Below are 24,916 nucleotides of genomic sequence, written 5' to 3'. Positions count from 1 at the left end.
CTTCCATTTAATCAGGTTCTCTCCAGATTTCTCTCTCCCTTCCCCCCCGCCAATAGAGCTCAAGCAGTCGAATCAACAGCCAGAAGGGAGCATTTCTGCAAACATCAGTCAGTTTAACCGGTATTTATTTACACATTAGAAGCATTAGGAGCATTAGGAGTTTTGGTTATGAGACAAAAATGTGAATAAATTTCACTTAGACGCCTGAAAATCATCTGAAGAAAAACTTTAGCAACACAGAAGCTGAAACCTGCACGAGGCCAGAGCCCAGCAGCCTCCCAGCAAACACTAATAGGCTGGGTGCTCGCATAGGACAGGTTATGGAAGGTAACTGAGTACTTGTACTGCTTTCTGCTTCTACTCCACTGCATTAAGGATGAAAACACTACACCAGGGGTGTCAAACTCAAATACACAGTGGGCCAAAATTCAAAACTGGAACAAAGTCGTGGCCTAACATTAATATTTATTGAAAAAAAAAATCTTCCTCCAGATATAAGAATGAATCTTTTCTTATGGACTCAAATAAGTTTTTCTGGAAAACTGAATATGGAACAAGCAAAGCTTAATACTAAACAATATATATGTTAGCTGTATAATACCAGTAGGCCAGCTCTAATGGTCATTTGGTATGGCTTCGCGGGCCAAATGTAATTAGGCTGCGGGCCAAATTTGGCCCACGGGCCAGAGTTTGACACCTATGCACTACACTCTGTGCTCTATTTAAAATGTGCATTTGTGAATATGTGGTCCTGTTTTGAAACAGCCTGACTAAAATCATCTGCAGCTGCAACATTAATGTGTTACAATGTAACAAATTATTATTAATAAATTATTGTTCTGGTATTTATTTACCCCAGTTTGTATAATTACACAGATTTGATATTATGAAACAGGAGTAATTCACTGCAATGAAGAAAACACGGCACTTGTGGTTTGTTGTCAGCCACCATTGCGCTTATTTCAGTGCAGAGTCAAATCCAAACTTAGGATATAAATCAAAATAAAGTTAAGTGTTAGTTAATATTGCAGTTTTGGGTGGAAGTGACATAAATATTGTCGCATCTAGAATAAACTCCACAGTGGAGTCAAATCTAGGCACAGGACAGCTTCAGGCAGCCATTAAGCTAAGATAAGTAATTCCTTTAGACAGCCACATACGGTCCACTTGGATCTTTGATGGGCTGGACCAGCAAAGCTCCCATTTCTGAGACAGGCCGACTGCACTGTGACATTCCCAGATGCACAAAAGCAGACACAGGTTGACTGAAAGGCTCGATTATTTTCTACAAAGCAGGAAGGAGCAGAAAGCACTGCAGAGCTGAAAGCATGCTCGGAAAGTCAGAAGCGAGAGGAGAAACAGCCAATCACCTGGTCGTCCTGCGTGACACGAGCCGGAGCAGCGAGGAGACATACAGCACATCATTTATCAGAGATTACAGCAGCTACACTCGAGCTAATCTGGGACTGATCCCGCTCACAATTTGTCTTCGTGAACCCGAAGGACCGGGCGGGAGGGGCGAAGCTCGAGTTTCCCTAACGTTTGATCTCCGAGGCCGCCTCACAGTTAATGCGGGATATTCCTCTGTGATCCGGGATTTTATCAGATATTACCTGAGTTGCCCTGCCGCACGCCCTCCCTCCCAGAGCTCAAGTTAAGGCACAAAAGCTGGAGATTGTCTGCAAATACTTCTTTACTTGGGTCTCTGAGGAAGTCATGAAATAAAGCAAGAGGACACGCAAAAAACAAACTTTCCGAAGATCATTTCCCAGGACAACTTTCTTCCTTTGTGTGCCTCCTTTCTATTAAACAAGCCTCCCACTCTGATGCTGCCAGATAATTGTGTTTCCCGGGCTACAACAAAAGGACCGTTGTCCAACAATCTGTTTTTTTCATTCTGCCAAAAACAGTTTAATTCTGCGAGTCCACAGTTTGACACCTGATCTATTTCACCCTTGCGCTGACTTAAAGGACGAGGAGCAGATCTGTCGAAAAATCAGTCAGCTTCTTTCTCCTTCTGCATGTTTTTATTCTGAAGAGAAACCCTGATGTCACTGGAATTTAATATTAGAGTTGTTTTTTGTGTTTATTGTTGTTTTACTGGTTTGCTGTTTGGAATTTTGGACACTTTGAGGAATAAGAACGTGCTGTATGATAACACTGCTTTGGGACTTCCCATGATGCACGGCATCTATAAACTTTCTTTTGTCAGTCACGGATGGCTTCCCGTCCCCGAGTCTGGTTCTACAGAAGGTTTCTTCCTGCCAAATGCTGCTCACACAGAATCATCTGATTCTTGGGGTTCTATAAAACATCTACAAAGCAAAGACGACTGTGACTCTGAACTGAGTCACAGTTCATTGAGCCAGATAAAGGTCTGCTACGTGAATAAAACTGAAGGTAGACTGAATGTGCATATAACCAGATTTAAAAGCAGCACCAGGACCTCCAACCCAGTCCACAAAGCATTAAACTCCAACAATGCCACCTCTGGAGCCTCCAGTTGAGGCGTTTCGGGGAGGTTCTATCGGGAGGTGGTGCTGGGACAGAGCCAGGACTCTCTGGAGAGATTATATTTCTCTGGAACAACAGGGGGGCAAGTTGCTGGAACAGGTGGCCGGGGTGAGGGAGGTCTTAGACTGTTGCTGGATGGATGGACGGATGGCTGTGCATATATCATCATAGAGGACAGTGTTGGTAGACTTGTTTTAGAGACTGTACCGGATCCAATTTTAGGAGTACCTCACATAAAGACCTTACAAAAACTGTTCTGTAAGACCTTGAACTATTCTTGCTCTTCACCGAGAGACCTGTACAGTTTAAATCTTCGGTGAGATGAAGATGAAAGACTAAAACGACAATGCTCTTAACCACCAGTGATGGATGTGTGCGACCGGATTCTTCCTCTTTCCATCCGCCATCTTCAGCAGCGCTCCGATGTACCGTCCGTGCTCCTGTTAATGGCTGCAATAATTAATACCGACGCACTGCAGAGGAAGCCGTGTACAGACGCTGTAATAGAACACTTGTGCATAATTAATCAAAAGCCATAGGCAAAGAAAGGAGCTCATTTCACATGATGAGCTTCTCTTATTAATGCACAGCGTTAAATGTCCCGCGCTGCACCGAGGCTCTCGGTCTGGCTGCTAATTAAAATGTTTGCTGTTTATATATGAAGCATCTGAAAACAAGGAGATTATATAAGCAGAGCCTGTTTGCAGCGAGCAATTTCAGGCAAGAACATTACACAACAGCACTAATGGATTATCACAGGGTGGCTGCTGTTAGGATTATCTGCTGCCTCGTAACGAAATGCATATAATCAAAGCTTTACTGTCAGTTTATTTCCATCTCTGAGGCTTTAGGTAGCACAGATGGACCGGCGTGTTAACGAACAACCTCAGATTCAAACTTTCAATTAGTTCTAAGATTCCCAATGCCGTTCTTATCGCCTTATGGGCCTATTATTTAACCGTATACACTTGCAGGCCAGTTTATTAGACACACCTGCTCATTAAATATTACATCTAATAAGTCGATGAGATTGGATTGAGGCTGGTCCGAGTGTTTCAGAAGCTGCTGATCTGCTGGGAGTTTCCCACACAAGGGAGAAAATATCCAGTCACATGTCACAGGAGAGTGATGGCCAGACTGCTTTGACCTGACAGGGTTAAACACTCATTTCAGTGAAGGTATGCAGATGAGCATCTCTGAATGGGCTACAGCAGCAGAAGACCACACCAGGTGTCCGTCTTGCAAGCCAAAAAACAGGAAACTGATATAAAGTTCACACAGACTCAACAGAATTTGGATCCATCCTGCCTTGTATCATCCGAGCACCATCTAAACCCCACAGCCTGCCTGAGTCCACAGTTAAATCTAACAGAGCGCCTCTGATTCTCATCACAGATGTTCTGTGCAGTCTGTGAAGCTGTCACGTCAGCATGGACCAGAATCTCTCTGCTCCCAGCAGCTTACAGAGTCCATTTTTGTGCTGGTCGTTTGCTGTGTGATACGTGATTTTTTTTGTTTCTAAATTTTTAACACAGATATATGTTTTTGAAGAAAATCTAAGAAGCTGAAACCTGATTTTTGTAAATCTCCTTCCTTCAATTTCTATTTTAACTGAAAGCTTCTTCCAGCTACAGCTGTTACAGCCATGAAGTGAAACAGCTGCTTCCAGATGTTCGCTGTCATGATGGTGACAGCGCTTCCCAGGAGCGCTCTGATGCTAAGTTGCTCACCCACCGTTGGATCTGCTTGGCCGACCATGAAGTCTACCCTGCGATTCCTGTGGCATGTTCTCCTGCTCGGGTTTGGATAACATCGCTCCGACGCGGCGTTTGCCGAAGCAACCTAAGTGTCCTACGACGCACCACCCGTGGCGACTTAGCCCCTAGGATACGGATGGCATTGCTTAATGTCAGGTCGCTGGTCAATAAGACCTTTCTTTTAAATGACTTCATCTCCACTAATGGGATTGATGCCTTATTCCTGACTGAAACCTGGATTCGTCCTGGTGAGTTCATCCCTTTTACTGAACTTCTTCCGTCGGACTGTGTTGCTTTTAGCTCACCAAGGCTTACTGGTAGGGGTGGCGGCGTAGCCTCGGTTTTTAAGAATTCGTATGCAGTTCGGCAGCTACCCTCACCTACCTACTCTAGCTTTGAAGTCCAATTATTGGAGATGACTGCATCCACGACCACACTCTGCGTGGTGGTTTATCGACCGCCTAAATATAGCAAATATTTTATCACGGACTTTGCTGATTTCCTAGGCTCCGTTCTTTTTAAGTATGGTTGTGTTCTCATTGTCGGTGATTTTAACATACACACTTGCTGTAAGGATGACTCATTTGCTAAAGACTTCCTTGCCTTAACGGACTCTTTTAACCTGGCTCAGTGGGTTAATGACCCAACGCATGTTAAAGGACATACTTTGGACTTGGTTTTCTCATATGGTCTGGACATTTGTATCAAGGATATAAGTGACGCTGGGATCTCGGATCATTTCCCAGTTATATTTGATACTGGCTTATGCACTAATGAACTACATCCTGCGGCTCCCCTTCGCCCGCTACGTGTAATTAATGCTGAAGCGATGTCAAACTTCTCTATGTCTTTCTTGGATTCTGCATCTGTCACTCTCGACTGTTGTTCTTTTCACTCGGTTGATGACTGTGCTAATTCCTTGTTATCGCTGATTTCTTCAATCCTTGATACTGTTGCCCCCATTAAGATGAAGCGCCCTAGAACCTACTCTCAGTGTTGGCTTAATGACACTACGCGCGCCTTACGTCGCGTGTGTCGGCGCGCTGAGAGAAGGTGGAAAAAAGATAAACTTCAGGTTTCCCATGACATGCTACGGACTAGCCGCTTAAAATTCCAAAGTGCTGCTAAAACGGCCAAAACGTCCTTCTTGTCCAAAATCATCCTGGCCAATGACCATAACCCCCGTACCTTATTTAAAATTTTTAACTCTGTGGTTAACCCTTCCCCGGACATGCCTTTAATTCATTCTCAGGGTCTTTGTGAGCGATTTCAAACTCACTTTTTAAAAAAGGTCTCATCTCTTAAGTCCTCCCTTCCCCCTGCTTTATATCCTCTCCCCATTCCTGAGTGCATTTCAACTTTCCACCAGTTTGAGCCTGTGTCACTTTTGACTCTTAAGCGGCTAGTTGCTCAAATGAATAACACCAATACTGTGCTTGACATTCTTCCATCTCGTTTAGCTAAGGACTGTTTTGATGTAATCGGACCTAGTATCCTATTTCTTATGAACTTTTCCTTGCTCTCAGGCTGTGTTCCTTTGTCCTTTAAGCATGCTGTAGTCCACCCGATTCTTAAAAAAAGAAATTCTGACTGTTATGACCTTTCAAACTATAGACCGATCTCTAAGCTTTCGTTCTTGTCCAAGATCCTGGAGAGACTAGTTCTCTCCCAACTCCAGGCGTACTTGGACACGAACAATATTGCTGAGAAATTTCAATCTGCCTTTAAGCCATTGCATAGCACTGAAACAGCGTTGGTTAGAGTTCTTAATGATATTCTTGTAATCACTGATACTGGACGCTCTATGGTCCTAGTTTTACTGGACCTCTCTTCGGCCTTTGATATGGTAGACCATAACATTTTATTACTAAGACTTGAGCACACTGTGGGTATTAGAGGCACTGCCCTCGACTGGTTTAAATCATACCTCGCTGATAGATCCTTATCAGTTCACTTAGGCACCTTCTCCTCTTCCTCCGCTCCGGTCTGTTGTGGTGTGCCTCAAGGATCAGTTTTAGGCCCTATTCTCTTCTCATTGTATTTGCTCCCTCTAGGCGCAATCTTTGAAAAATACAATATCGCCTTCCACTGTTATGCCGATGACATACAGATCTATTTTGAACTTACTGACGACCTTGCTGTGTCCTTGCACTACTTTCAAGAATGCATGCGGGAGGTCAAAGAATGGTTCCTGAGTAATTCCCTCGTTTTAAATGATAAGAAGACTGAGATTGTGGTGTTCAACAGTAAAATCCCTCGTGCCCAACTCTGTGCTGCCCTGGGTTCCTTTGCTAGTTTTTCTTGTGACTATGTCAGTAACTTGGGTGTACTGCTGGATAGCTCGCTCAAACTCGATAAGCAAGTGTCTGCTGTAGTGAGATCTAGCTTCCACCAACTGCGCCTTATCTCTAAGGCTAGGCATTATATTCCGCATGAGGACCTGGAGAAGCTTATTCACGCTTTTGTGACCTCCAGGTTGGATTATTGTAACTCCTTGTACTATGGTCTTCCCTCTTCTCTTCTTCTTAAACTGCAAACAGTCCAAAATGCAGCAGCCCGCCTTTTGACTGGTACCAGGAAATTTTGCCATATTACCCCTGTCCTAGCTAGCCTGCATTGGCTGCCCATAAAGTACCGTATTCAATTTAAAATATTACTCCTTACTTTCAAAACTATTAATAAATTAGCGCCAAGTTATCTTAGTGAACTTCTCAAACCACATACTCCTGCTAGAACACTCAGATCTGCCACTCAACTACTTCTGACCCAACCCAGATCTCGACTGAAGTCCCGGGGTGACCGTGCGTTTGCTCTGGCTGCCCCGGTACTGTGGAATACCCTTCCTCTCGACCTCCGCGCATCTGATTCCATTGCACTGTTCAAATCACGATTAAAAACCCACTTATTCAATCTTGCCTTTCCCTCTAGTTAATATTTCTTTTATGATTTTATATCATGCACTTTTATGCTCATTTAAATTCTTGTTTGCTCTGTACCTGTTGCTTTCCTATGTATTAGTGACAGTTATCTGCTTGCATATTTAGTACTTGCTTTGGTCCAATTTCTATTATCCCCCTCCTATACTCTATTTTACTTGTTAAGCACCTTGGCATACCCTTGGTTTTTAAGTGTGCTTTATAAATAAAGTTTATTATTATTATTATTATTACTTCATGATTTCTTATTTTTGTGCATATTTGTAACAAATAAATGTTTCAGATCATCAAACAAATTTAGAAAAAGATCATTTAAATGAAATAATTTAACAGACATACAAACCAAAGCTGGGCGTGCAAAAGCATTGTACTGGCTGAATCAGAATTTGGACTTTTATTCGTGTGCAGGATAAATTCTTTCATTTTTCAGTCTTTCACATGTTGGTTTTCTGTGCAGATGAAAAACATCACACACGTTTCTCATGAAAAGTCTGTAATTATCAGTGAAGACACACACGTGCTTCACAGGCAGGTTTCTTCTTCTTTTCCCCCATAAAAAAAAAAAAAAAAAAAAAGACTATTTCACACATTGACAAATAAGTTAAAGCCAACTTCTTAGATCTTTTATTCTTTTCTGAAAAGCTCCCACTGGACAAACAGACAGAGTGATCGGAGAGATAAGAGAGGCTCGCTCACACAACGACTGTGAGAAGAAAAGCGGAGCTGGAGGGCGTAACGACGTGAACGAATCTGCTGAGTCGGGTTTAACAAGGAGCTAATGGAGTTTGCAAAGCGACCGTTTCCCTTCTTCCAGCCCACAGGGGCATGAGTCGACGTTTTTCTTCTCAGTTTTTAGAGTTTCCTTTCTAAGAAATGGAATTATTGGGGGACACAAATTTACTGCAGCTACAAGAGGACAAAAAGTCCTCTCTGCTGTTTAAAGAAAAGAAAAAAGGGAAAATTTGCAGCTCAAAAACTCAATTTAGCAACTAAACTTGTTTGTGGAAACCAAATCACCTCATCAGATCTGTATCTGATCTATCTAAACTCGCAGTTTTTTTCCTACTCTCTGCTCTCTATGATGTCACAGAGTGTGGATATCCCAGATATGATCACCTCCGGCAAGAATCCCCACCCACCTGCTGTCCAAACTCAGTGTTTATGAGTGGCAGCCAATCAGAATACAGTTTACTTAAAGGAGGAGGGGATAAAACACCTCTTTTCAGATACAGGATGATTTGAGAAGCTGCACAGGTCCCAGAATCATGAATATAAGAATTATTCTGAACTCTGTTAGAGCAGCTTTGCATGATTCAGAGTTCAACAATAAAATATACAACTGGAATGATCAGTATGTTGCTTTATTGCTGTAATATCGTAATATCAGCCTCACATTTCAGTGAAACTGTGTTTTTCTGCTTATTTTGTGGTCCAGGTTTCATAAACTGGTTGAACTCAGAGACTTTTCTGCATACTGTACCTCTGGGCTCTTCCGATTCTGCATGATGTGCTTGTCTGTGTCTTTGGTAGCGAAGAACCGAGTGCATCCTCTGTTCAGGTACTGCAAAGCAATGAGACACAAGAGAGAGGAAAGATGAGCAAAGTTTCAAAGGCAGATTAAAAAGAAAGAGCACATCAGAAATCACCCGACATTATACAAGCCGGTGTGGTTAACCTCGTGAGCTGTTCTTGTGCAAGTCTGCCATTAAAAAAAAAAAAAAAAGACTCATAAGATTAATCCACCGTGCTTTCATTCCAGCAGAAATGCCCTGAACTTCTTCCTCAGACCACCATGGGGGGAAAGATCTGCTAAGTTGGGTCTTTTAGCTTCTTCGATTGTTTGGGTCTCGACTTCATAAATGTAACTATCACGCAGTTTGTCAGCTTCAAAGAACAAAAAAGGTTTTTGAATCGCACTCGGCAGACAGAGGTGGTCTTTGGAGTCCAGAGTCCTGAAAACTACAAATAAAAGATAAAGATCCAAAACTATCAGACATTAAAGGCTGTTTATCCTCAGACCCCTGGACTGACAGCAGCTTTGATTTTTTTTATCTCTGGTTTGCTGTTTTTAACTTAGTATTTAGTTCGTTGTCATAGCTTTTATAAATCCTGGGGGGGAAAAAACTAACTCATTTTGATTATTTATCCATTCTTTTTAAATGTATGTATTTTTATTGGCACTCCCTGCTCTGGAAAGCACTTGCATGAAAAGTACAACTGAAATAAAATTATCATCACTGTGTTATTATAAATATGCAAAATCAGAGCCATGGAAATACATTTTAATAACTGATTACATTAAGGAGGACTGCACAAGCTTCAGACTAGTATAACTAAGGGAAAAATAATATTTTCAATAGAAAATGTGAATTTCTGTAGTCTTATATGAGTCACTTACTATTATCAGCATTTTTCTTAAACAACTTTATTCGTATATTTATCTCAGAGTTGAGTTTAGGTTTAGGCTCGTCCTGTGAAGTTGTACATCTAAAACACTTCAAGATGCAGTTTCAAAAGGTAAAAAATGAGCAGAAATGAAACAAATCCAGCTAAATGTCCTGTTGTCAAAGTTAAAACATAGCAACAATAACTAGAAATGAAGCAGCAGAAACTGGCGTTTTTGCACTAATGTCATTTTCCGACTCGAGTGTTTGAGAGGCGGCCTCGCGCCTCCATGTATGGAAGCGCTTTGTTTTACGGCTTAAATCATCAGTCAAATGGGAACGCTGTGCTCTCAGAGTTTGTGTGCAGGAAACGCTTTGCTTCAGAGACGGTCAGAGTTCACCTGGATAATTGCATTTGCATTAAAAGCAGCTTTGCTCTGCTGACATCCTCCTCCTCTCTTCACAGACACGAGATGACAGTGGCTCTGGTGCTCACCTCCCAGGTGTCTTGGGAAGAGGGGGAGGCTGGTTCGAGCCAGGGCTTATGTTGTTTGCAGAGGCGAGCCCTTCTCTCGCCGAGAAGATGAACATAAACAAAAACTTTCATTAGAGCCGAAGCCACCGGGAGGACCGAATGTCCTCCATTTCCCCGGCAGACCGCCGATGGGAGCGTCTCGTTTTCCTCCTGAAAAACCTCAGAGTCACCCCGCCGAGGTGAAATGCACCTCGGCCCCTTTACTGCAGTAAATACTTGAGTACTTTTTCTCAAGATTTCTGGGACTTCATGTAGCTTCCATTGCATCCTTCTGTCCTTCTCTTTTCCAGCCCTCCTTATTCCTTTGTTTCCTGGCTTCTATCCTCCTTCTGGTGCTTCCTCAGTTACTTCCACCCTCTCTGCCTCCTGTCCTGTATGTCTTCTTTTCACACTCATCTATTCTACTCATCTAGACTACTCTTATATTTATGTGGTTCGTTATGTCCTTTCTTTTCACCTTTCTACCCTCCATTTCTGTCTTCTTTCCTTCCCTCCTTCAGCCTTGTGTTGTCTACGTCCTTAATTTCCATTTTCTGTCTTTCCCTCTTTCTTCCTTTGACTCCTTATTTCCTTAATCTAGCCTCGTTGGTTACCGCTTCTATTTCTATTTCCTTCTTTCCACCCTTGCATTTGTTTGCATCTTGCTTCCTTCATCTTATCTGTTTCCTTCTGTCCTTCCTTATAGCTTTCTTCCCATTTCTTTCCTTCTTTATCATCTTTCCTCAACCTCTATCCCCTCTTCCACCTCTTCTAAAAAGTGAAATTCTTCTGTCTTTTTACTTTCCTCCTTTTTCCTTCCTTCCCGCCTTTCCTCCTGAAACAGCATCTTCCCATATTGCTTCCTTCTTTATTCACTGTTTTTCTTCCTTTACCTTTTTGCTTCATGTTCTCTTCCCTCCTTAGAAAAAAGTGCACTTCATGTCCTCTTCAGTATTTGATGATGAAAACACCTTCTTGCTCTCTTTGGAGTCATCAGCACTTTGACCCTTTAAACAAGCCTTCGTGGACCTGAACACACCTCAGCTCCTCCTGTGATGCACAAAAGCTGAACTTCAGGAGTTCATCACGGCTCAAACCGTGTGAGCATTTTTCTCCCTCCGCATCATCGGGGGAAAGTGCAGATGCATGAACCATCAGAAGATGCAGGTGGTGTAATAAGTTGCAGGGGGACAGGGGCGGGTGCCGTAGAGCAAACGTCGGAGGTGAGAGTAGATGATTGAATTTAGAAGCTGCCAATAAAAGAAACGACCCTGAACAAAGAAAGTGACCTCAGGTTTTCTTCTTCTCCTCCAGAAGATGTGAGTATGAGGATGAGTCAGCTCTTCTCAGGTGAACCAAAAGAAAGCAAAACCATCATCTCTCAGTCTGTTTGCTTTTTAACTTTAATTTGCTGTCATGATTCTTGTGTATCTGTGATGTTGTTGTTTTCCCTAAAATCCGGTTGCTAGGCACTCAGAAGTCACACGTTCCCGTCTAACCTCTCAGCTCTGTCACAGATTACATGTTAGAGCGTTGACGGCACAGAAATCAACACGAGTTCATCACCGTCATGTAACAGCCATCACGGCTGCTTTTGCCTCCGTTACCTCAGGACTGTGGACGTCTGCGTTTGTGGCTGCAGGTGGCAAACCTGATGGCAAACACGAGCACCTGACACCCCCTCTCCCCGCTCTCCATCCACCGCTGACAGCTGATAAACAGAGCATGTGCAGCAGGTGGGCTTTACTGAGGATGAGCTGCCCCCTGCTGTTCAAACAGGGAAAGAGCAGGCTGAATTTCTTAGTTTAAAGGGTGTGACATCTGACTTTCTTGGATTTTGAAACCATTATTTAGATCTTTTGGAATCCTCCTTACATAGAGTCGACCCAGGAGTCACACCCCACACCAGGCTCTGCAGACTTTGAGCACACACAGCCGACGCTTCACATGAGGTCAGTGTATGTACACGCATGAACCACAAGCTCAGCCTTCAAACTGCTTCAAACACTCAGTTCCACATAGTTTTTTCAACCCTTGGATCTGTATGACATCACGAGGGATCATCTTCTCTTCGTGAAGAGCAGCCAGTCAGAAGAGAGCTGGCTTAAAGGGGGAGGAGCTAAATTGGCTTGTTTCAGACAGAGGACAAATATAGAGAGCACAAGAGCACAAATATGGAGTTGGAGGGAGTTTAGGCTTCAGACAGAATTATGTAATAACAAAAAAATTCTACCGTTACCCGTTTTTGATTCAAACCTAACAACTGCAGGCAGAGGCACTTCAACCTCGGCTGCAATAACTAAACTACAAACACAAACCAAATCACTGTGCAAGAGCAACATCGAGAGCCTCGAGTGCTCCTGGCAGGACGTAAACAGTAATGGTGTGCGATGCTGGAAGCAGAAAGAAAGTAGTTCTCCTGGAATTTTTTGTATAACTAAACCAATTTAAATTGTAAAAAAGCATTTTTAATGCAACTATCTGACCAATAATATTACTGCTGTACAGTTAACTGTACTGCTGCACTGGCTGAGAGTAAAAAAACAGAAATAAAGTGATAAAAATAACACAGCAGCATCCAGAAGTTGAACCGTGGGCTTGGAAAGTCATCCCTCTCTTCTTTATTTTGATTATTTTGGCAGCAAACATGACTTAAACATCAGGAGACTGTGGTGTTTTGAGGACTATTTTCAGTGGCGGATTAAGATTTTGGGCAGCTCGTGGTGATGAAGGACTTTTGTGGGGTTTGGGCTTTGATGAAGAAGAACACACTCAGTGCTGGTTTGACAGAAACAAGAAAAATACAGAGTCCTTCCATCAAGTCTGCGATCAGGCCCCCACCCATCATCTGCACCTCCTCCATTCATTCATCAGCCATCAGCCCCCGCCCATCTGATTGGGCTTATCGAGCGTCAGGATGATAAAATCTTAATATCCGTACCCGGAACGTGTCCGGAGAGCTGAGGTGAAACTTCTGCCGGATGTCTTCGGGAGCTCCGGCACACAGCCGGTAGAAGATGTGGTAGTTCCTCTCCTCGGGGCTCTGCCGACAGATCCTCGACTTCTCCAGCAGGTAGTGCGACACGAAGCCGCCCACGACGGCGTTCTGAGGAGGAAGAGCAGGGGAAAAACCAAAAAAAAAAAACCTCATTTATGGCATCTATCAGCGCGTTTCATCTTCATATCCTGCCACTTTGTCATTATAATAAATTATATGGTGAATTAAATGGAAATTAAATATTAAATATAAAGAATTTATCTCATATTATAGTTTAAAGAAGAAAAATGTAGATAATAAAGCTGGAAATCACAAAGAAGAGTCTGCCTTTGGGTAACATGGAAATACGGTGATTTATAGGACACATAAACAAGAGCGAAACAAAAGAGATAAATGATCATAAGTGAGGCCTCATTACTGAGTTTATGCTGCGTAAGCATCTGAGATGGCAGAGGGCAAATCGCGTCTCTTCACAAAAGCAGAAAGATCAACGTAAACAGATCGTGCTGAATAAGTGCGGCTTCATTTGTAATTCATAACTTTCATCAGCAGACGTTAAAGCTCGTGATCGACTGAGCGAGAACGGCCCTGAGCACCTTCTCGTTGAAGTGGATCTCCACGAACTTCCCAAAGCGACTGCTATTGTTGTTCCGGACAGTTTTGGCGTTCCCGAAGGCCTCGAGCAGAGGGTTCGCTGCAAGGGAGAAAGAAGTCGAGTTCAAACTCAAACCTCAACAGGAAGCTGATGAGAGAAGCAGAAGCGACCTCACCTTCGACTATCCTCTCGTCGATGTCCTGACCCGTTCCGTACGAGGTCGTCAGGTATCTGCAAGCACAGCACATCATCAACACCTGAGAACACGCGATTCGTCTGTCATTTTAAAGCAGAGGTTCTCACAGGTTTACAGCCTTGAAGGTTTTTTAAAGCAAGTAAACATTAAAGTTTGTTCAATAAAAACTGTTTTTGTTGGACCATATTTCATTTTTAATACTGCTGAAAATGCTGTAAGAAGGAGGAAGAAGACCATTTCTGATATTCAACAAAACAAATCCGGTAGATTGTCAGATGTTTGTGTGAAAGCAAAGAACGATGCTCTGCAGGAAGTACAACTGTGTTAAATATTTAGGTTAAAGTGATCAGAAAAGCAGAAACTCTGGGTTTACCAGAGGGTCACTGCACAGGTTTAAGGCTGCCGCAGTGCTCCTGGTAAACGACTCTTATATCGAGCTTTTCCACTGGAGCACTTAAAGCACTTGATACATCATGCCTCGCTCCCCTATTCACATGTATTCATGCTCTGATTAACACACTGTTCCCTCCCTGAGGACACTTTTGCCTTCCAATTAGTAGATGACCTACAGTACAGTTTCCTGTGACCTCCACAGAAACGCTTCCTTTCTGCGAAAAACTGGCAAAACAAAGCCCAAACCTGCAGTTCCTCAGACGTCCACTAGAGGCTGGCTTCATCGGTGAGACTCCCACATTACTGCAGGTGAATATTTTAACACCTCACTGCTTAAACCTCGTGCCTGCTAAGTGAATCACCGAACTGGAGCATTTTTATTGCGGTTATCTGAGCGATGACATCACTTCCTGTGTGGTACCGACCATCCAACAAGTCTACAGAGAGGACCTTTAATAGTTTGGTACTCAGCAGATATCTCTGCTAACCCTTTCATCCAAATAGGCTCATTTCTGGCTTCAATCGCCCACCAGCGATCGCGGCTCAAGAGTTGGGAGTTCGCCTTGTAGTTGCCGGTGCGAGCCCCGGCTTGGACGGTCTTGCTCGTTGTGTCCTTGGGCAAGACACTTCACCCCTACTGGTGGTGGTCAGAGGGCCCGGTGGCACCAGTGTCCGGCAGCCTCGCCTCTGTCAGTGCGCCCCAGGGTGGCTGTGGCTACAATGTAGCTTGCCATCACCAGTGTGTGAATGTGTGTGTGAATGGGTGGATGACTGGATGTGTAAAGTGCTTTGGGGCCCTTAGGGACTAGTAAAGCGCTATATAAAAACAGGCCATTTACCATGGATAACACCGTGACATCTTACTGAAAAGCTGCTTCAGAGGAGAGCATTATTAGAATCACCGGCTCTCACCTGCCTGTAAACGTTTCTGCTCACATCGTCTAAACACTGTAATGTCACAGCTTTTAGCATGTCCAAAGTCCAGATTTTGTGTGAGCATTTATCAAATACCGCTTTTAATAATCAAATAAGTAATTTCTTAAGAAAAACTGCAAAATATTTTAAACTCTGAGTTATCAGAATAACTCTGAGTAGAAAATATTTGGGGTCAGTGAGTCAAATGAAACAGGACATTTAAATGAACTAAAACAGGCCTTTTAACCATTTTACGACCTTTTCTGGACAAAACAATCAATTAATTATGAAAACAAGCTGATAATTAAAATCACAAATGAGGTCAAATGAAAATCGATGATATCAAAACTGATTGTGTATATAAGCTCCGAGTACAGGTCACATTACAATAATCACACGAACATGAAAACGTGGATAATTTTCTCAGATTTGTCGTCGCCGCGTTCGCTGAAAGACGAGACCCTCGCCTCCCTCACCTGAGAACAAACTTGGTGTTTTCAGTCTTGCCGGCTCCAGACTCCCCGGAGACGATGATGGACTGGCTCATCTTCAGGACCTTCATGTCCCTGTATGCCTTATCAGCTGAAGACAGAGGCAGCAGTTAGATCAGATGCCACGCTGACCCCAAAAATCAAACAGATATTAAACCCCTGCGGTTTCAATAAGTCAGTCTGGTACCGTGATGTTCAGGGGACTCTGGGAAATCTGAGTGCTGGCTGCCCCCTAGTGAACAAATTGTGAACTACAACATTAACTCTCACCCTAAAAGAACTGCTTTTGGTATTAAATTATTAGAGGACGATTAAACTGATAATTTCTTAATGACTTTAATGATCTTGTTCAATTTGTGAAACATTAAAATAAGTCTTATAAAAATGACAGGGATTAGGACATTTTAAAGCATCCATGACCAAAAACTGCTTAAAAAGTCTAAAATAAAGATACTGACCTCTAAACCGTCTCAGGAGTCTTTAACTTTCTGAATATGTAAACAAACTTTGCTCAACTCGAGCAGGTTAAAATGAGCTCTGCAGAGATGTATCATGCCTTGTTCCCTCCACAGGTAGATTTCACTAACTAACAGAACATTTCTTGTCTCTCCTTTAATGTGAGGCTTTCTGCTTACGATTTGTTTGTGTTTTTAAAATCACGGCAAACGAAAGGTTTCCCTCTTTCTAAAAACACACCAAAAATGCTCAAACTGAGCTTTAGTCACGAGCACAGAACAAAAATGTGGGACAAGTTCCTGGAAATACTGTCCAGCATGTAAAAGTTGTGATAAACTGAGCTGCTCACCAATGGCGTAGACGTGCGGCGGCAGCGTGCCCAGCGACCGGCCCCGGTACTTCTTGATGGTCTCCTGCGAGTAAAGCTTCGGGATGTCATAGTACGGGTTGACGGCGATCAGGATGTTTGCTACAAATGTCTGAAAGAAGAACAAGAACAAGAGGAATAAAAATCACTTATTTGGCTCATAAAACCAACAAAGTCTCTAATTTCTCTGCCTCCTCCTGAAGGAGCAGCAAACGTTTTCTTTCAGCACTTATAAAAAGTGAGAGGCTCCAAAATCTGTCAGAGTTTAACGGAATCGGGATCAGAAAATCTGAATTTCTGTACTGATCCAAACTCCATATCAGCCAGTAATACGAGCATTCAGCCACATCTCAAGAATTTCAAGAATTCATAAAACTCCTGAGCATCACATTGTGATTGAGGATTGTGTTTCCAGTCTTCATGGAGGTTACAATGATTATATTGTGTTTTCAAAAGTTTTGGAGAGGTTTAGATTTACATTTATAATCGCTGCAGAGATTTCTAAAGCTTTACAATATCCTCATTTATCAATAAAACCTGATTTATATCAGAAATGCCCTCTGTGAGCTTCACAGTGCAGTTCCCTCCTCGGCCACTAGGTGTCAGTGTGGACCAAGTCTGACTCCAGCTGACATCAGTTGGAAGCTTCACAGGAAAATGGAGCTAAATAGCAAAGGCAGCAGAGGTCACATGAGCCCCTGCTGGGTGCTCAAGGTGTGAGGCCGGGCCGAAAAGCCCCCTGGGGTGAAAAGACACCCTGTGTAGCCCCGCTGCTCCTATCAGAGCCTCATGTGGAGGAATAATCATCAGCTGAGGGTTTATATGATTTATATGAGTTGTTTTTAATCTATTCATTCATTAAACGTTTTATTTTGGCAGCTTCAGTCCTCCGTACATTACATGTATATTTACACAGTAACCTGCACACATGTTATTTTTTCTGAACTGGGAGTGCACACGTTTGTCCAGTAAGAAAATGTGATGCCTTTGTTTCAGGCGAGGGTGGAGTAGATCTCTGCTTCAGTGGAGTGTGGAAACATGACTGAGCGTGCGGCCCGCCCACAGGTGGTGCGGGCAGGTCACGACCGACGCTTTGTGCTGACACGGCAGCTGGTTTCCTTCATCGGGTGATGATAACGTGTGACGTTGTCTTTCCGAGGTCGGAATTATTTTGCTTCGGTGTGAAATTTTGACTTTTTACGATCAGAGGAAACGAACCCCGAACCTTTATGAGTTTTTCTTTTTGCTTTTGTGACCTTTTGGTGTTTATTCTTTCATTTTCAGCGCCACAAGTTCACCTGAAGGCTGAGCCTCAGGTGTGTCCTGTGCATTTAACACACCATTGAGTCCAGGAGTGACAACTGTACAACGCATCCACTTAACACACTGTTTGCTGCTACAACTACACATGTTTCTTTTCCAAATATTTATTTATAAGTGACTTATGTATGTATGTATGTATATATATGTATATATTGTACTATTCTTAGTTAGCGTATTGTCTGTCTTGTCTTAATGTTGGTTTAAAATGGAGCACTGTAACAAAAAATAATTTCCCCCAGGGATCAATAAAGTATTCTGATTCTGATTCTGATTCTGATTCTGAATACAGCACGCCGAGGATGAGGACGACCTCACAACCGTTTCTGTTTCACAGTATTTCACCGACCGGCCGCTCCCCCTCATGTCTGTACTTACATAAATTTTGTCTTTGCTGTATCTCACTCGGATGTTGTTGAGCAGCGTGGCTTCATTCAGGTACATCAAAGAGCCTGAGAGACACAAGCAGGACAAAATGTTACTAAACTCAGCAGAGCAGCGGATCCACGCTGCACATCGCATCATCCATCGGGCCGAGAGCTCACGTGAAGGTGGTTATCAGTCAGACTGATAACCACCTTCAGCAGCATGTAGCCAATCAGAAACAAGCATAGGTTTACTCAAAGCAGCTGAATTTACAGAAAGGAAAAAACAAAAAACAAATAACAGTGCCACTCGAGAAATGTGAGGATGCTATAGACACAACAACATCATCAACAACAACAACAGCTGTCGGCAAACCAGCAGATTATATGAGAGGAAAACTGCAGTGTGCAGGGTTTTATCAGTCGGGGGCACATAGGGAACCCAGACAGCATAACATGAAAATACTGCAATAAAGTGATTAAAACTGCACTTCAGCAAAGTAATTAAATGACTGTAGATACTAATAAACAGCAGGGTCTTCAGGGAGGGCCAATGCCACCCCATCCCCTCCCTGTAGATGCACACCTGGCTGCATAAAAAAAAGCTGCATTTTAACGTGCGAATAGCTTTCAATACCGGGTACTCAAACCTCACCTTCTGCAACACCAGGAGAAAAGTGTTTAGCCTACAAGAGGTTCTTTTATTTTAAAAATCGACCTGATTTCCTACCCTCTGCAGCTCTTTAAACAAGCAAAAAACTCATTATTTAAGCGAGGAGAAGCATAGTGACACAGTAGGAGACTGTTCTGAGTGGGCATCATCATGATGGCACTGCGCCCGGTGCATTCCCGGGAAAAGACTGGAAGAACGCCTCATAAATAAAATCTATTTAAAGCCACGATGGAAAATCTGAAGGAAAAAAGAGACGACTTGGTCCGTTAATAAATTTATGAATATCACTGCTGCTTTGTTTAGACTCAGAAATATCAGACCAACATTTGCTGACGTGCATCCTGTTATAACTCTGTGTTAAAGCTGAATTTAACTCAAATTACAGATCAGCAAGTAAAATTCCTGCAATAAAAATACTCCTATATGGAACTTTATTTCCTTTTTGATGTGCATCAAGAAAAGACTTTAGACCAGGGGTGTCAAACATAAGGCCCGGGGACCAGAAACAGCTGATCCCAGACTTCCAGAGTAACAGCAGCTTAAGGAGGACGACAAATGTCTAATGTCAAATATCTAAAAAAAGGAGGAGCCAGATCTGTAGGTGGAGCGATGAAGCACAAGTACTCACAGTTATCCTCCACATGTTTGTTGACGTCATCCTCTGCAGGGAAGACTTGGCTCACCGGAGCCAAAAACGTCTGAGAGAAAAGAAAAGAAAAGAGAGATTTATTATTATGATGAAATAAACTGTCAGCTTAATGTATTTAAACTGAGTTAATTTATACAGAGGGGCTTTAAAAACTCAGTGCATGATGCTGTTGATGCATGATGCAGCTTCGACAGAGTTCATGGGTTTCTTTCATGTTCATGTTTTTAAATGATGGCTCCAGCAGGGTGAGTGTCATCTACCGGTTGCTGCAGACACGATGAATTATTTGGAGGCAGGAGGTAATGGGATCAGGGCGACGGGACTGTCCAATGACTGAGATGCAGAGAAATGCCGCGCTGCATTATTAACATCCAACTACTGCCTTTCGATCGGGTCGGCAACAATCCCGGCTCCACTCAAACGTCTGAAACCGCCGACTCATTCACGTGGTCTCGAGGTCAGCACAACCAGCTCAGACCTGGCGCCAAACTTAGCGCTCAGTTTTGAATTTTGAAAGTGTGAAAGTAAAAACAACAAATTTAATTTCTTAAAAAGAAAAAAAACATTTGATGGTTTTTGCATTTCTGTTGCTCTTTAATGCTCCGTATAATTAGCATTTACCTGAGGGCTCAAACTAAAATCAAAGTGCTCTCTGTTTCACTGTTCCACCTTCGGCTTTCTTTTACTCTAAAAGCTTTGAAGCATTAGCTCTGTACACATGACTTCGAGCTGAAGCCGGCCATGCTGAACCAATGCAGGAGGCTTTACGAGGACGTGTGACCTCAGTGTTTTGGAGTGCGGGGGCGTGTGTGTCGTATTCGTGTGATCTTAAAGCCGATCGCTGCCAGCTCCTGAAGGCCCCGGCAGACTCTCACTCCTTTGAATCGGGCTCTTTAAAGAAGCGCTGCAGGCCTCGGCTCGAGCCAGAGACTGACGTACAGCCGATTCATTCTTTCCAGTGGTGGCATGTTCCACATTCTCAGCCCAAGCTGGACCGATTCCACAACACTGCGCCGCGTGAGGACAAGGGGGGAAATAATGTGTTATAGCACAGCCAGCTATTACTTCAGTGTTACTACTGAACCTTCCTGGAATGTGCAGACCCCTACAGAGCTGCTTCTGAGCAGGGATCAGTGGACACTTCAAGGCATCTGAACATGAAGAGCTCTGAAATGGCCAGAACCTGACACTGAACCCTAAACTTCACGGGGAGCCAGTGTAAAGAGGACTCGTCTGCCAACAGTGTGGGATGAGGTGTGAGGTACATGTTAGAAGAACAGCTAAATTGGTCCCAGTGAATATCAATGCTCACCATAGCACACCATCAGTTTCATCAGTTTCCAGCCTTTTCTCCAGCTTTCCAAACCCAACAGTCCAGAACTCACACACACGGCGTTCCCACAGCGCCATGCTAACTGCTCAGGGAGGCCTCAGTGAACACAACAAGGGGCCTGAAGTGTTTTTGAACTCCCCGGGGTCCCAGTTTGATCAAGCATCTGCTGCATGCCCGGGAGCGAGCCCGATCCACGCAGGCCCTACCCCCAACATCCAATTCCACAACACCACAGGACACTCCCAGAGGTCCTGTGACCCCACCCCCACCCCGATGCTTCAGAGTTGTTTAACAGTAGCACCCCCAGGCTCCTACCTTTCTACCTTTAAAACCCGGAGAGCAGCCAAATGGCTGGTAGGCTTTTAGCTAAGCTTTAGCTTCAGCCAAGTGGAAGCTAAATTGGCTCTTCATTCATATGTAAATTAGGTTGTTACCTGGGAATTCTGGAGGGAGGGGAGTGGGGGTGTGTGGATGAGGGGGTGGGCGAGCTGCTAAAAGCTGTGAACTTCCTTTTGTGTTTCATCTTGATGCATTCTCAATCATCCAGGGAAATAAATCTCCAAAAGTCACCAACTTGGAGTGTTTCAGTTTGCCATCTTAGGGAGAATCAACACACATGGGTGTATGTCCTTTGTTGCTGCGATTTATTGATAAAAACAGTACAAAAAACCAACCATTTGTACACATATTTACAAATGGCCTGCTGAGTGGTGCACGGAGCATGGTCATTGGTTCATGGACCTCCCTGAACTAATGGCATTTATTGCAATTGTCATCTTGCGGGGGGTTAACAGGGTTCCATCTCTAAATGACTGCTGGTCAGCAAACCTGGGAAACCCACAGATAATTGGAACTATGGCACGAAACCGCTTCCAAGACATCATGCAACACCTACGCTTTGATGACAAGTCCACCTGCAGTGATCGAGCAAAGACTGATAAGTTCGCTGCAATTTCCAGTGTGTGGGGATCATTTGTCACCAACTGCATCACGTGCTACAACCCTGGTCTACATATCACCGTTGATGAACAGCTTTTCCCATCAAAGACTCGGTGCTGTTTCCTGCAGTATATTGCAAGTAAACCTGACAAGTTTGGGATCAAGTTTTGGGTGGCTTGCGACCTAAAATCCAAGTACATTTGCAATGTCTTCCCATATCTTGGCAAGGACCCCAATCGTCCCACTGGGGAGAGACTTTCTGAAAATGTAGTAATGAGAGTTGGCTCACTCTCATGTAGCTGGGAAGAAGGCAAGAAAAGAACAGTTGCTTTGGACACAACCCTCCACACCTAGCCCTGGAAAAAGAGCCATGTGTCAAGATGACAAGTGGCCTGAAGTGGACCCGCTGCCTCAGTGAGACAACACCATAACCAAGCACCTTCTCAGACTGGAGGGCTGGGGATTCAGTCACAACAAGTACTGTAGTATTTACCAAACAACCTGAAGCAGACTCAGATAAGTACTGCTGTGATTTGGTGGCATATAAATGCAATTAAATGGAATTAAGTTGCTTTTAATGTTGTGGCTGATCAGTGATTTGGATATTAAGGATTGGCTATAAACTGGTGCAACGAACTGGCCAAGTGGATGAATAGCTGGTGCAAGTGACTCATGGTTTATGGTACAAACAAAGCTAGTCCTCTTCCTGTTTCCAGTCTAATCAAAGCTAATAACTTCCTGGCACTAAAGCCACATCATCAAACTTCATCATCTTATTTCATTCTTGGCGAGAACAAAATAAGTTACAAAATAAGTAACTCCAAAATTGCCTTTTTAAGTATCTGCTGCAAAAATAACTTTATCTCCTTCAGTAATGCCCTTCAAACAGTTTTGTCCATCTGCAGCTCCGAGGCAGATCAGACACTCTCTGGGAAACAGAAACACAGACAAGGCCGGCTCTTTGTGAGCGATAGTATGACAGGGTCTCATGCTCTCCGTCTTTCCCCTGACGTCCATCCCGGGAGGCCGGCCAGCGAGTGAGCACATCGTCAGACACTGGCACAAAGTGGCTGCAGTGGGACAGACGGGACATTGTTCAGATTCAAGCCCAGAAACTCGCTCTGACAGCAGATCAGAGCATTACTGTTAAAATACTGTTTTCTGTGGTAAACCCAGAGAGGGACCCTTCCTACCAGGAAACCCTTTGAAGCAGGCTTTGTACTGCCTCGACCGATAAAACTGATTTATGGTGTTTAAGTTGGGGTCAGAACTGGTTTATCAGCTCCTTTGAGGCAAAACTCAGGGACCCTACTATTTTACTCACATGGCTCCAAGGTGCAAAATCCTCAGGTTTTTAACAAATCCACCTGAGACGGCAGACAGCTTGCACTCTTATACTGATCGACGCCATCAAAGTTTGCACTGCGAGTTCATTTTAGCCGATTTATTCAACGGGCTCGCGGTGCATGCCCACACGCCGCTTTGAAGAAAAGCAAAAAGGACTTTTCTGATGAGCAGCAGTCAGTATAATTACTGATTTTGTCCAGAACTGCAAAGACTCAGGAAAACTATTTTTAAAAACAGAAACAACACAGTCTAATAGCAGAGGGCCGGGGTTAGCATCATCAGTCACAGGGTTGTTGCAGGTGATGATTTAAGGGTCGTCCACACAGGAAGCAACTAGTAGCACTTTGCTGACCACAGAAAGCCGATGACATTCAGTCACTTTAAGCAACAACGACTGAGATAACTGCTGAACGCTCAAAGTGGGCGGATCCTGAGTTAAAGCTTTCTCAGATTACAGACAGAAGACTGAAACAGCCTCCATTAGCGGTCCAATGCGTCAAGTCAGCTACAAAGACACAAGCATCATTTCCTGTGTTGATGCTCTCATCTTTCAGTTGCACAGTAAGGCGACTTATCTGACGCCATCGTCACGAAATATATTTTTGTCACGATGAATATCATGAAGATATTTTGTTAAAGAGGATGTGTGACCAGAAAACCAGAAGCTAGCAGCTCAAAAGGGGCGACATCACTGATGACACTTAATATAAACTCAGTTGTTAACATATCATTGACACGTCACGATATTCACACCCTGAAATGAGACCACAGCGAGCAACAGCAACACCACAAAGGCTGGTTCTGCTCGTAACGTGAGGTCTCATATTTCATCGTATTTCTTTGACTTCAGCACACGAGTGAGAGACTGATACACGTGGGACAAACTTCATTAATGCAAACCAACACACTGTGTGTGCAGAGGTGTAACGCTCCGAGTACACAAATACATAATAAAGCCATCTGTCTAGAAGCATCTTCATCAGCCTTTACTTGTTCCTCACATCTCACTTCTCTACCTGCACCTCTGTCAGTCGCTCCTTTGATAAAAATAATAAGACACGTATGTCAGATTCATGGAGCTTTTTGGTTCTTCAAATGAAAAACATCTATTTTTACACTCAAGTTTGTGCAAATGATTAAAAATAAAAGCCTTGAAAAGGAGTGAAGGGTTTCTGTGAAACAGTGAAATGTAGCAAGAAGGAGCAAGAAGGATACAAATGCTAAAGTGGAATTAATTATAATAAATATATATTAGTAGAAGGCCAGGTATGGCCATAGGTGAGGTAAATAAAGGTCAGTCCCAACAAAATAAAACGTTTATGTTAGCTGTCAGCGTTAGCTTACTTTTACTGTTCCACTAAAGATGGAAGAATGTGTGCAGTAAAAAATACTACTGAAGCAGGTACCGGGTACTTTTAAGGTGGAGTGTCTCCTCGTGTGTTTTATTGAATCCATGAATTGTTGTGAATCACTGAACACTTGAAATTCCCCAGTTGTAATTTTCCATCCATAACGGAGATCATTTCAAACTGGCGTGACATTTAAAATACATTTACCAGGAATCTCTCTGTAAATGCAGAGAGGCCCCGTTTATGCAGTCGTTTGCAGAGCAAATGTGCAAAGATCAGGGGCACAGTAAAAGGTGGAGTAAATATTTCTGGATAGAGATGGTGAGGAGGGAGATAAAAACCATAAAACTGGCTGTGTGAGTGTCGAATGACTGCTGTAAAAACTGCTGCAACTCATTCCAGTAAACGGCCAGAAATCCAGTGAG

At 43.3% G+C, this 24,916-nt stretch overlaps 1 protein-coding gene across 9 annotated transcripts in view; it reads right to left on the bottom strand.

Annotated features, from left to right (window-relative positions):
- The window catches only part of LOC308396545 (unconventional myosin-VI), a 159,072-nt gene that overhangs the window by 102,539 nt on the left and 31,617 nt on the right, over nucleotides 1-24,916 (bottom strand). For all 9 annotated transcript variants that reach the window (XM_080881937.1, XM_080881934.1, XM_080881930.1 and 6 more), the window contains exons 3-10: nucleotides 19,503-19,572; nucleotides 18,215-18,288; nucleotides 16,499-16,628; nucleotides 15,679-15,784; nucleotides 13,874-13,929; nucleotides 13,700-13,797; nucleotides 13,047-13,211; nucleotides 8,688-8,768 (exon numbers count right to left, since the gene is read on the bottom strand). In XM_080881937.1, coding sequence (XP_080738063.1) covers nucleotides 8,688-8,768; nucleotides 13,047-13,211; nucleotides 13,700-13,797; nucleotides 13,874-13,929; nucleotides 15,679-15,784; nucleotides 16,499-16,628; nucleotides 18,215-18,288; nucleotides 19,503-19,572 — 780 coding nt within the window. The remainder of the gene's footprint in view (nucleotides 1-8,687; nucleotides 8,769-13,046; nucleotides 13,212-13,699; nucleotides 13,798-13,873; nucleotides 13,930-15,678; nucleotides 15,785-16,498; nucleotides 16,629-18,214; nucleotides 18,289-19,502; nucleotides 19,573-24,916) is intronic.

This window comes from Rhamphochromis sp. 'chilingali', assembly GCF_963969265.1.
Source record: "Rhamphochromis sp. 'chilingali' genome assembly, chromosome: 5".
NCBI classification, from domain to species: Eukaryota; Metazoa; Chordata; class Actinopteri; order Cichliformes; family Cichlidae; genus Rhamphochromis; species Rhamphochromis sp. 'chilingali'.
Note: the sequence above shows the minus strand (reverse complement) of the source record. Positions and strands in the feature narration are given on the sequence as shown.